Source organism: Mauremys mutica, chromosome 11 (assembly GCF_020497125.1).
Source record: "Mauremys mutica isolate MM-2020 ecotype Southern chromosome 11, ASM2049712v1, whole genome shotgun sequence".
NCBI classification, from domain to species: Eukaryota; Metazoa; Chordata; order Testudines; family Geoemydidae; genus Mauremys; species Mauremys mutica.
The window spans coordinates 82,764,342-82,776,783 of record NC_059082.1 but is presented as its reverse complement, the minus strand read 5'-3'; the positions used below and the strand labels follow the sequence as shown (position 1 = coordinate 82,776,783).

General features: G+C 53.0%; 1 protein-coding gene across 1 annotated transcript in view; it reads left to right on the top strand.

Annotated features, from left to right (window-relative positions):
• PKD1 (polycystin 1, transient receptor potential channel interacting) overlaps nucleotides 1-12,442 on the top strand; it is a 138,426-nt gene that overhangs the window by 118,871 nt on the left and 7,113 nt on the right. The window contains exons 37-45 of the mRNA XM_044980776.1: nucleotides 412-606; nucleotides 3,308-3,447; nucleotides 5,258-5,385; nucleotides 6,620-6,794; nucleotides 7,590-7,715; nucleotides 8,122-8,296; nucleotides 9,417-9,704; nucleotides 11,409-11,543; nucleotides 11,991-12,305. Of these exons, the coding sequence (XP_044836711.1) occupies nucleotides 412-606; nucleotides 3,308-3,447; nucleotides 5,258-5,385; nucleotides 6,620-6,794; nucleotides 7,590-7,715; nucleotides 8,122-8,296; nucleotides 9,417-9,704; nucleotides 11,409-11,543; nucleotides 11,991-12,305 (1,677 nt within the window). The remainder of the gene's footprint in view (nucleotides 1-411; nucleotides 607-3,307; nucleotides 3,448-5,257; nucleotides 5,386-6,619; nucleotides 6,795-7,589; nucleotides 7,716-8,121; nucleotides 8,297-9,416; nucleotides 9,705-11,408; nucleotides 11,544-11,990; nucleotides 12,306-12,442) is intronic.

Genomic DNA, 12,442 nt, shown 5'->3' with positions numbered 1-12,442 from the left:
AGAAGCCCTCAGCAGGCCATGAAATGGTTCAATATCTCTGCCTATGGCAGGGAAGCAGCTGTGGAAATTATAGAGATGTAAAGCTGGAGCCTCTATCGCTGTTGTGTATCAGGCTGTACAGCATCCGGTGTTGGGAAAACATGGATGTTTTTTCCCGCCCCACGCACAATTCAATGGGGCAAATGGAGAATAAATCTCAGATGGCAAGAGCCAGACAGGCTTTACCTCAGAGAGGAGAAATCTGTTAGCACAGAGCCGTGGTTGGCTGCCATGGAGATGCATGGATCCAAGTCGAGGCTGGCTCCTCTGTTCAAGCTTGAATCCATGTTGGGAACAGCGACCCTACACGACCTTATTCTGGTGGGGTTGCTATACAGGTGCATTAAAGCACACTGCTTTCCTGGGTCACAGGTTCTGCTGGAAGCCCTTTATTTCGCACTGGTTGCAAAGCGCCTGCATCCGGAGGAAGACGACACGCTGGTGGAGTATCCATTTGTCGAGCACGTTTCAGAGAAGATCAACAAAGTCCGACCTCCTCAGGGATTTGCCCTTTTCCAGGCCAAGGAGGAGGCCAGGAAGGTCAAACTGCTTCACAAGATGCTAAAGGTAAAGCGCCTGGCAAGCTCCCTGGATATCTTTTTTTGATGAGATGACAAGTTTGGTTGATAAAGATAACAGTGTTGACATAATAGACTTCTAGTTGTTTCATCAAAGTGTTGTGCGGTACCAAGTCAAACGCCCTACAGAACTCGAACGATATAAAATGACCGTGGCACGTATTAACTGAATTCAAAACTGGCTCACTGATATGTCTCAACATGTAACTGTAAACGGGGAATCATCACCATGCAGGTGCATTTCCAGTGGGCTCCTGCAGGGATCGGTTCTTGGCTCTACGCTATTTAACATTTTTATCAGTGTCCTGGAAGAAAACTTAAAATCATCCCTGATAAAAATTGCAAGTGACACAAAAATTGGGGGAGTGGTAATAATGAGGAGGAGGATAGGTCACTGATACGGAGCATTCTGGATCGCTTGGCAAACTGGGTGCACACAAACAATATGCATTTTAATAGACTAAATGTAACTATCTCAGAACAAAGAATATACTTACGGGGGGGGGAGGGGTCTATCCTGGGAAGTGGAGATGCTAAAAAAGATTTGGGGGTGATGGTGGATAATCGGCTGAAGGTGTCCAAAAGGCCTAATGCAATCATGGGATGCATAAACGGGGGAATATCAAGTAGAAGTAGAGAGGTCAGTTTACCTCTGTATTTGGACTGGGTGCAACCGCTGCTGGACTCCTGTGTCCAGTTCTGGTGTCCACAGTTCAAGGAGGATGTTGATAAATTGGAGAGGGTTCAGAGAAGGGCCATGCGAATGATTAAACAAGATTAGAAACCTGCCTTACTGTGATAAGCTAAATAGATTGTGCTCCTTGAGTCTAACAAAGAGATGTTTAAGGGGTGACTTGACTACAGTCTAAGTACCTAGACGGGGAACAAATATTTAATACTGGGCTCTTCCATCTAGCAGAGAACGGTCTAGCACAATCCAATGGCTGGAAGTTGAAGCTAGACAAAGACAGGAAATAAGGTGTCAGGTTTTAACAAGCGAGGGGGATTAACCATTGGAACAATGTACCAAGGGTCGTGGTGGATTCTCCATCAGTGACAATTTTGAAATCAAGACTGGATGTTTCTCTAACCGATCTGCTCTAGGAATGATTGCAGGGGGGGCAGTTCTCTGACCTGTGGTATTGAGGAAGTCAGACTAGCCAATCACAATGGTCCTTCCTGGCTTTGGAATCCATAAGTACCCTGGAGACTCCTCCCTGCTTTCTACCTTACTGAGACACCGAGCTTGGGCCCAGGGTGTGCATCAGAGTCCGCCTGCAGTAACCTGCCATGGAACGTGGGCTGCTCCAAACCCCATCTTTGTGACTGCAATCCCCTAGCCTAGCAAGTGAGCCCCACTGAATGGGAAGCAAGAGCCCTGAAAGGGTTAGGAACCACTGACCTAAAGGACACACCTTATATCAGGTTAGGAGAACAAAGCAAGGAAACTAACTGTGCCTGCCTGTGCGGCTTATACGAAGGGCCGGGTGAGTCTCTCCAGTCCTTGAGGCCCACCACACAGGTTTTGTTTAAAAGTGGGAGGTATGGCTAGAGGGTGGGACTGGTGTCTCAGGAGACGTGGGTTCTCTTCCTGACTCTGCCACTGGGCTGCTGGGTGACCTTGGGCAAGTCCCTTCCCAGCTCCGTGCCTCAGTTTCCCCATTTGCACAATGGAGTGATGATCCTGACCACCTTTCTAGAGTGCTTGGAGCTCTGTGGCTGAAACGCGTTACGTCTGAGCTAGGTGGTGGGGTTCCAAATCTAAGGGCATGTCTACACTTACCTCCGGAGCAATCGATCCAGCGGGGGTCAATGTATCGCGTCTAGTGAAGACATAATAAATTGACTGCCGAGCGCTCTCCCGTCGACTCCGGTACCCACCAGAGCGAGAGGTGCAGGCGGAGTCGATGGGGGAGTGTCAGCCGTCGACCTACCGCGGTAAAGACACCGCGGTGAGTAGATCTGAGTATGTCGACTTCAGCTATGTTATTCCCATAGCTGAAGTTGCGTAACTTAGATCAACCCCCGCCCCCAGTGTAGACCAGGCCCAAAAGGAATGGAACTATACACTCCCCGTGAAATCGGTTGGTTTTGGGGTCAAAGCATTCCCTTGCAGGGCTGGAGACACAACAGCTCCGGCCTTGGGCACAAGAAAACGGGAACAGGCCCAGTGAAATGCAAACAGCCAACCAGCTGTGAAAAGGAGCTTCCGTCGCTTTAAAGATCTTTCACTGTTAATACTCCCAGCTGGTGCTAGCAACACACCCAGCGTTTAAAAGCTGTGCTGTGCTGGGCGCTATCCCTTTCAAGAACGGAAACCCCTCGAAATGGGAAGCTGTTACATAAGCAGCGCTGCCAGCACGGAGTGCGCCAGGATGTTGTGCAATCTGTATTGACTTGAACATGGCTGGTTTGAGACAAAAAATTGTTACGAGGCCATGGTCTGGGTCTGGATTTCATTTAACGGCAGCTCCCATATGGAAAAACAACATACCAGGATGTTGGGGCCTGCTCCTGCTCCCGCTCCAGATGGGGGTCTTGCCATTGACATCCAAGGCGAGCAGGATCCCGCCCTTGGGGCGCAGGACTGTTTGCTTCGTGTGCTCAGCAGCCCTGCTCCCACTGAGGTAGGCGCCGGGCCCTAGGCTGAGCAGCCCCCTTACCGCCTGCCTCTGTTTTCTGCTTGCCAGAGTTTCCTCATCTACATGTTGTTCTTGCTGGTGACCTTGCTCACCAACTACGGCGACGCCTCCCGCAACGGCAGAGCCTTCCTCTTGCAAAGCTCCCTCAAGCAGCAGCTCGGCGGCGAGGAATTCCTCCGCATCAAGAGGTAACCGCGAAGCCCCAGTGGGGCTCGGCGCATCAAGCCCTGTGGGTTGTTCCATCCTCCGGGGCAGGCAGCGTCAGGCTGAGCACTGGGGGGTTCGCGCTGGAAGTCAGTGAGCAGATGCGTTTCTTTACCTGTCACAAATTACACACATGCAAATACCGAATCATCTGTGGTCGCTACAGCCCTCGCCGCTCCCGTTCGAATGGGACAGTCACCGGTGCGTCCAGTCTCATGGTGTCAGAAGACAGGAGAGACTGTCCCTTCACTAACTGTATTGCTCGGGTTCCTTCTCTCATCATTAGGCACCCAGGGATGCACAAGATCCTCAGTGCTGAGGTTATAATGTACGTGTCTGAGTTGCCAGATGTTAATTTTAGAAATTCACCTTGGGAGGTCAAGGATGGTTTTATGACCGACACCCAGCGCAGGAATTCAGGAGGAGATCTGTATTCTAATTCTGCCTCCATCACACCTTCCCTGGGAGGCACGTCCTTTCATTGCTTGGTGCCTCCATTTCCCTATCTGTAAAATGGGGATAGGGATTCTGTGAGCTTTAATTCATTAATGTTTCTAAAGGACTGAGCTCCATTGTTGGAAGGAGCTATACAAATGGGGGGAAAAAAATCAGTTTATACTTCTCTTTCTGGTATCTGAGCAATGAATTCAGAGTTGCAGCATCAGGACAGACTGAGACGACCTTTAGAAACCACAGCTTTAAAGAAGATTTAGCAATAAAGAGGCGCATGAAAACCAAAAATAATAATCTATTCTATAAATATTAAACCTACCGTTCCTTGGTGCTTGTAGCCAGATGATGATTTCCTGGTGGGGTTTTCAGGCTGTTATCATCCCTGTTGTCCAGAAGGGCACCAGAGCTGCTTTCCTGGAATTAGTTCTGGCCTTGTGTCAGCCGTCTTGATTGTTCCATAGACAAATTAGACTTGGCAAAGTTAGAGCCAGAATCCATGTTACATCTGATTCACAATGATAGAAGTCAGGAGTCATCCCACTGACGTCAGTACAGTTACACTGGTTTAAAAGTGGTGTTGAACGAGAGCAGACTCAGCTCCTAGGTTCCAGGGGGACCTGGCTCTCATTGACACTGCATTGGCCGTGGAAAGGGGCCTTGCCATGGGAGCAGATGGCTACACCCCGCTGAAGGCCTCTTTACACCACAAGAATGCTGTGAAGTGGCTTTAATGTAAATGAGAATCAGGTTCAAAAGATTTCTGCGGGACACTTATTTTGTGAGGTTAGAGCGACACAGGGAAAGTGTAACGGGATGAAACTGAACAAAAGGAAAAATTAGATCTAATGGCCAGATCCACTTTGGCTGTGGGTTAGTTTCCCAAAGGAAGTGGTAGAAGCCTCATTTCTTCGCTCATTCGAAGCGAGGCTGGATAAAATCACTCGAGTATAACACTGGAGAGCAATTGTGCATTGGCCTGGAACTAGATCAGATGTTCTGATAAGATTGGGCTGAGAAAGACCTCTGTAAGAATATACTGAAGCAGGGGACTAGTTTTACCTTGTAGGGTTTTTGCATCCCAGGTGACAATACTGTGTGATCTCTCAGGGGATAGGATAGCAGTCTGGAGAAGAAAGCCTGCCTCTGGCTGAGCAGCCCGGCCTCTGAAAAGCAGGGGAGGTCACCTTTCCAAAGCTCAGTCTCCCCCCAGTGGCAGGATACAAGCTTTCAGACAGAGAACTCCTCAGAACCAGAGCTGGGCGTGGGGCTGGGCTGAATGGAGACGCTTTGATCTGCACTGACCAGATAAACTTTCCTCTCTTCTCCTCCCTGCATGCACAGATCCGATGAGTTTTGGGCGTGGATGTCACAAGTCTTGTTGCCCTCTCTCTACAATAACCAGTCGGGGCGAGAAAGCTGCAGCACCATGCTGGGAGTGCCACGGCTGCGTCAGCTCCGCCTGCAGGAAGGTGCGTGGCTGCCGGCGTCCCTGGTGACACCGCTGTTTTCGTTTGGGAGCAGTGGCGCCTCCCAAAAGAGATTCAGATCAATTAGACAGGGAGGGACAAAGCTGAGAGCTGGCTCTAGTTTTCTAAGCCCGCAGTAGCCGGCTTGCACAGCGCTGTTCTCGGCAGATGTTTGGCCAGCGAGGCTGCAGGTTTGTTCCTAGTTATCCTTACGCCCAAGAACATATGCCAGGTATGGTACAAAAGCCAAAGACCCGGGCCCTGCCCGATTTCAGACAGGACGCAACAAGCCAGGGTGGTCGGCCATCAGGATGGGGAGAGCCGAGAAGGAGAAAAGTCTGAGCCACCTGACTCACGTTCTCCAGTGCTCAGCCCAGTAGCTCAGTTACGGATTTTGCGTTTATAAATAAATGATGTGGACTTGCTCCTTCTCTAGGTGTGGCCGGGGAAGGTGGAACCGGAGGGGAGGGTTTAACTGAAGCAGGAGGCGGGAGAAGCTGTAGACGAATAGGTTTCTGCACAGGGATGTTCATAGGGCCATGTAACGGGTTTCCCTGCTCACTGGTGGCTGGGTCTGGGGAACAGCTCTCATCTGGAGCAGCGCCCGCTTCCATCACTCGCTCAGCCTGGGGCCTGTCTCACGCTCCAGAACGGAGGGTGCTCTCTCTCCGGGACTCGGCCCTCCAGCCAAGTCACTAGGCAGTTTTCTCCTTCCAGGGTCGCTAAGTCCCACTGGACAATCCACCCAGCAGTCCTCTGTAATTCCCAGTCTGTGCCACTTCCCCAGTGGCTGGTAGGGGAGCCCGGGCCTGCCCCGTACTCTGGGTTCCAGCACAGGGACCCGCTATCCAGCAACGACCGTCTGCTTATTTCCAAACCCCACTGCTATTGCCCTCTGCTCCTTCTTACTCCCCTTCTCTTTCTTGGTGTGCTGGCCTGGCCCTGGGGTCTGACGCAAGCTCCCAACTGCCAGGGAGTGGCTGCAGCCTCCTTCCCCAGCAACCCCTTCCGGTCTCGGCTTCCTAGCTTTGTACCAGCCCAGGCTACAGCTGCTCAGCTGAATTTCACCTTCCGTTAGCGCTTGTCTATCCAGCCTAGTCCTCCCCCAGATGCAGTCCACTAGCTTAATTACCCCTTCCAAGGTACCCGAACCCCTTCAGATAGGTGCAAACACCCCAGCGCAGGCAGTCTCATGTCTCATCACTGCCAAGATAACATGATGCTGGCCTCTTTTCAGCAGAATGCCTGGATACCATTCACGATTTCCGTAGCGGGACGGATGCCTCTGTTGCTGCGAAGAAATGCACGTACGAGTCTAACGGCTTTAATACTGGCGATTATGCTGTTGGCTGGAAGAGAGTATCTGTAAATGTAACACAGACGTGGTCCTACTCACCGCCTGACCTAGCAGGGTACGAAGCTGCGCGTTCCACATGTACATTTCCTGTTCTGGCTGCAAAATCCAGTCACAGTGTTGGGTTCTTACAGCCACTCCGTTTCCAGCTGCCATGTCAATTCAGCCAACTGCTGCCCCCGAGAGCCAACCGAATGAACAATACGGAAGGCCTAGTGCTGTTCTGACCAGCTGCCAGCTGGTTGTGTTCCTTAGCAGTTTGATTGGCACGAAACATGCAGCCCCATTTGCTGTTTTGTGGCACACACACTGCATGGAAGATAGAGTGGAGCTCTGTGCGTGTAAGCGAGTGCCACCGTGAGGTACTTTGCCAGTGCAGAGGAGGCACATGCCAGGGGTACAGATATTTCAAAATGGCTGTTTGAGAGCAGGAGTGAGTTACAGAGCAATTTAAAACCTCAGCAAGGAAAGTTTTGCATGTTGGTGGCAGCGTCCTGTTACTGCCGGTTAGAGGGTTCAGGAAACAGGTACAAACTCTGGGTCTGTGCTCATTTAGCTTCCGTTCTAGCATTTGTTTGGCTCTGGCTCATTTCTGGGAGGCGTGTTTCAAGATGGGTTTGGAGGGGGGTGGGCTAGGGCCTGTTTTGGGCCGTTTCAGTTGTTACGGGTTTTGTTTGTAATTTCTCACATGCCCTAGATGCATTAAATAAGACACTTACCGTAAGTCAGTTCAATCCTCCGTTTGCATGGAAAGTAAAACAATGCAATTCCTCCTGGCTCTGCCTGAGTTATGACGCCAGGTCAGCAACTCCCCACCCCCAAAATGCAACCAGTGGCTCCTCTTCTTTTGCAGAGTCTGGTACTGGGGCTATGTCTCTGTGTATGACAGTGGAGGTTACATCCAGGAGCTGGGAGCCACGCTGGAGGAGAGCAGAGCGCACATGGACTATCTTCAGCAGAACAACTGGATCAACAACATGTAAGCAGCTGGCAAGGCAGCGGAGGGAGGAGCCCTGAGTTTGGCTGTAACCTGGGAACGGTACCGAGCCCTAATCTGTATTTTTCAGTGCAGGGAGTTGAGGTGCTGTCTGCCAAGCCTAGAAGTGTTTTGAAGGGGGGGTGATTATTCAGAGGACCCCCCTTTATCTTCCCTCACCGCGGGTGCGCTGTCAGGCTGTGTCTATCCAACCAAGGCAGGCAGGATGTGTTCCCCTCTGCGGTTCCTTGGTGGGCTTCAGATCCACTCACGGTGGACACCCGGCCTCTCCTGCACCAGCTACAGGGCAGGTGCTGCCCCAGACACACCCTGAGCTGCTCTGGCAGCCCCTAATAAATGGTGCCACCTGACATGAGGGACACCGTTGCTCGCCTCTCTGTCCCCACAGGAGCAGAGCAGTCTTCGTGGAGCTGACGCAGTACAACCCCAGCGTGGACCTGCACGCCGCCATCACCCTGCGACTGGAGTTCCCCACGGCGGGGCAAGCCGTGGCCGCCATCGCAGTGGGGCCCTTCCCCCTGCTGCGGCTCAGTGGGGGAGTCACGCTGCAGCTTGTCATGATGGTCAGTTCCGCAGCCTTGCTCCTCTCCGTCAGGCCTGTGGAGAGAAATGTGGGGCTCCCATCACTTTTGTTAGGCCCGCCCCCATTTCACCCCACTTACAGGCTTTTGCAGGGCCCCTGCGCTCAGGGTCCTGGTACAATTATCCCTCCTTGGCAGCCCGGCTCTCAGTCGCAACCTTCGCACAGTGGATGGACGTCACTGGGATCTGGCTGTCGGGGAGTTACTCAGCCCTGTTCTGCTTGCTGCTATGAGCCCATTTCCCAGACTCGCTTGACAGTTGTGCTGTGGGAGGGCTGTCGGGACCCCCTTTTTAGGGTGTGCTGTTGGCTCAGGAGAATAGCTGCGTCCTTCTCCCATGGCTCAGAGTCACCTGGCTGATGGTTTCCCACCCCCATTGCTGGGCCCAAAGCCCGCACGCCCCCATCACCAAGGGATACAGTCACTGAAGGCCTCCCTTTTGGAGGAGTTCTTCGGGTGGGAGAGGGAAAAAATCCCCCCTCAGGCAGAATCCAGACATGTTTCACCCTCTCCTCTCATGGGCGACTGCTAAGGGATGAGGCCTGTGTACCGATGAGGGGCGCTTTGGGGCTGTGGCGTGGGCAGGGCCCTCTGACAGACAAAACCCCAACTTCCCAGGAGCCTCCAGTTGGGCAGGGTTTGCCCTAGGGGACTGGGGGAGAGTCATGGAGCCTTGCGCTTTGATCCGCCCAAGGCTGGCAGGCCCTGAGGGGCTAACAGGAACTCAGCGCACCACCGCTCGAAGGTGAGGCCTGGTCCTAAGTTAGCTCTCTGGGCTGTGGTGACAGCACACTTGGCCCCGCAGGAGCCAGAGAAAGGGAGAGCCTGTCTCACACGCCAGTGCTCACCTATCACCAGCAAGTCAACGGAGCTCCACCAGGGACAGATTTGGCCCCATGTCCCAGTGGCAGGGTTGCAGCCCTAACAACATCATGGGAGTTAAAGGCCAGTAGCATGGGCCCCATTGTGCCATCACGGGACGATGGCCCTGCCACTGCTCCAAGGGGCCAGTGGGCAGTGCCGAAGGACTGACAGCACTGCAGGTCTGTAATTGCAACCCACCTCTTTCTGGATGAACTCTTCCTCCTCCCCTACATTACAGGTCTTCCTCATGGCGTTTGTGGTCTATTTTGTGGTCTCCGAGTCCCTCTTCATCAAGAAGGAAGGCAGGGCCTACTTCGCCTTGTTTGGGAGCTACAGCCAATGGCTGCTCATCCTTCTGACCACCTGCACCGTGGTGGTGCACTTGAGCCAAGCCACCATCGCTGACCAGCAGTGGGCAAAGTATCTGAAGAACCGCAAGGGCTTCACCAGCTTTTACCAGGTGGCCTTCCTCAACTCAGCCTTCAACAGCCTGGCCGCCTCCCTTCTCTTCCTGCTGACCGTAAAGGTAAGGCAGGGGGCCTGCTGCGAGGTACGGCTAGGTCTCAAATGCACTTCATGCAGCTGGAGTAACGCTTGAGTCAGCTACGCCTGTCCCAGGCCTCCTTTCCTGGGCAGTGTTAGTTCCAGAGCACGAGGAGTAATTACATCCTCGTCTCTCCTTTATTAAGAGTTATATAGACAGGCTAGACAAACACGTGTCTGGGATGGTCTAGATGATACTTAGTCCTGCCATGAGTGCAGGGGACTGGACTAGAGCCCTCTCGAGGTCCCTTCCAGTCCTGTGACTCTATGATACTGCGGTAGAGTGAAGGAACTCCAGCCATCCTCACTTTCCAAAACCCAGCCTTGAAGATGAAGGGGTGACCCTCAGATGCCCATTTGTGTAAACCAACCAACCAGATATGGAACCAGTGAAACACAAACATGGAATCATGTTCGCTCACTTCTCAAAGGAGAACTCTGCTTCGCAGGCCAGATTGTCAAAAGAGCTCAGCTCCCAGCCACTCCCCAAATCTGATTGTTGGTACTGAGCCCTTTTGAAGATCTGTCCATGAGCCCTTAGACAGTGTAATGCAATACACCAACTCTTATAATATTCTGATCTATGAACCTGGGTTCAATTACACAGTGCTCAGTTCCCAGTTTGTATAGGAGATGAACTTGACCGTATTCTCATCACTAGATTTACATACTTGGGACCCTGGGACCCAACCGTATTTAATGAATAGTAATAGTAGTGAGATGTAGCTTAAGTGCAGCTGCAAACTAGCTGTTCAGAAAAGGGCTGGTGACGCTAAGCAGCCCCCCAGAAATGTGCGCTAGGCGCTGTACAAATAGAACAAAGATACTCCCTGCCCCTTAGACCTTACAGGATCAGACAAGAGACAGACAGGGGAGCACACCCACACAATGCGACAACGGTGGCCAGCATACTACACACCAGCTGCCTAGCCGTTATACTGGTCTGTGCTCCAGCAGAGAACCACACAAGGGGTTGGTTTTATCCTTTGAAGCCTCCCCCGCCCTAGGCCAGGCTGTTACAGTTGAAGCAGTAGCACTCGAATTAGAGCTCCCTTGTTATAAAGAGGCAGGGCTGCTGGCAGGACGTTCTGTGCAAGGGACCCTCAATGCGGAAACGTCCTCCCCTCCCGCCCCTTAACCAGAGCCTGGATGTCTGAGGCCAACAGACACATTACAAAGCATTAACATGAAGGAGGTACCTTTTAGTTCACACCCCAGCAGTCACACGGGAGAGACAGCGCAGCACAGCAGGTCACGTCTCTATAGTCTGAAGCACAGGGCCGTGCAGACAGCTTTAGGCTCTCAGGTCACTGATAAAAACTTCACCCACAGTTTGGGGAGGGGACCAACGTGGCAACAGACTGGCAGAGCGCAATGGCTGCCCAGGCGGCCGGCAGGAGCAGCACACGCTGGGGACTCTTGTTCTGAAGTTTGCTGCGTTTATTTAAATGAGTTTGAACCCCTCAGCCGAGGGCTGCTTAAGCCAATGCAGATATTTTAGTGGCTGGGGTTGAAAACAGACTGAGGGTACGTGGACCTTCATCAACCACGTGCCAGCTGTGTAAGTGGACTCTGAACACTGGGCAGGCAGTGTCTGTTTCTTGCAACAGTGCCACAGGGTGGAAAGCTACCCCTGAAACGCTTGATCCACACGGGTCTAAACCTGGCTTCTCTTCTTTGGTCTCAGGCTGCCCAGCAGCTGCGCTTTGTCCGGCAATGGTCCGTGTTTGGCAAAACCCTGCAGAAGTCCACGAAGGAGCTGGCTGCGGCAGGGCTGGCCTTTGCGCTGCTCGTCCTTGCTTATACCCAGCTTGGCTTCCTGGTAAATACTGATTTGTATTACACAGTCGAGACGCGCCCTAAGCTGTGCGTTGCTGAGGGAGAGCTCCTGGATTAGCTACAAAGGGAAGGGTTAATCAGAGACCTCAGCTCCGATCCAAGCCCGAGCATTGTGGTGAGTGAGTCTCAGCTCATCTGGCCACACTGCAGGTGGCCCCTTCCTGGCCTGCAGCAGAGGCATCAGTGACTGCGGGACCATGGGGATGAAACTCCAAGATCTCCTTGAGGCTCCCTTGGCAGGGGGCACAGGGGCAGCCCATCAATGTCGTAGCTGATAGGTGGAGCAGGTGCAGCTGGGGATGCTGCCGCTTGCCTCCCTTTGCAAGGCGCTCGGAGGTCTGGGACCGACGGGCAGTCTCCAAGGGGTAATATGGCCACTCTGCCATTGAGACAACGGCCTTTCATTGAAACCCCTGTGTTCCCTTCGCAGCTTTTCTCCTCCTGCTCAGAATCCTTCCACAGCTTCAGCAGCAGCCTCCTGCTCCTTGTGGCTGCGGTCCGCGGCCGCGTGAACCTCCGGCTCTGTCTGCCCGAGCCCTCGGGGCTGTACTACCTGTTCTGCGCCAGCTACATCGTCCTGGAGATGTGGATCGTGCTGAGGCTGTTCGCCGCGGTGCTTGTCCACAGCTACCGGGAGATGAATTTCGAGCTGTACCGCCCGGCCTTCGAGCCCCAGGACTACGAGATGGTGGAGCTCTTCGTCCGCAGGCTGAAGCTGTGGATGGGCTTCAGCAAAGTCAAGGAAGTAGGTGCACAGTCCCACAGTGTGCTAGCCGGGGGGAGGCCCGGGCTCCTGGCTGGTGGATCATGGCCAAAGGTGCAGGTGCCCTGGGGGCGGCATTGGATGCATGGTGCGGCAGTGTTTTCACCGGCAATACAAAC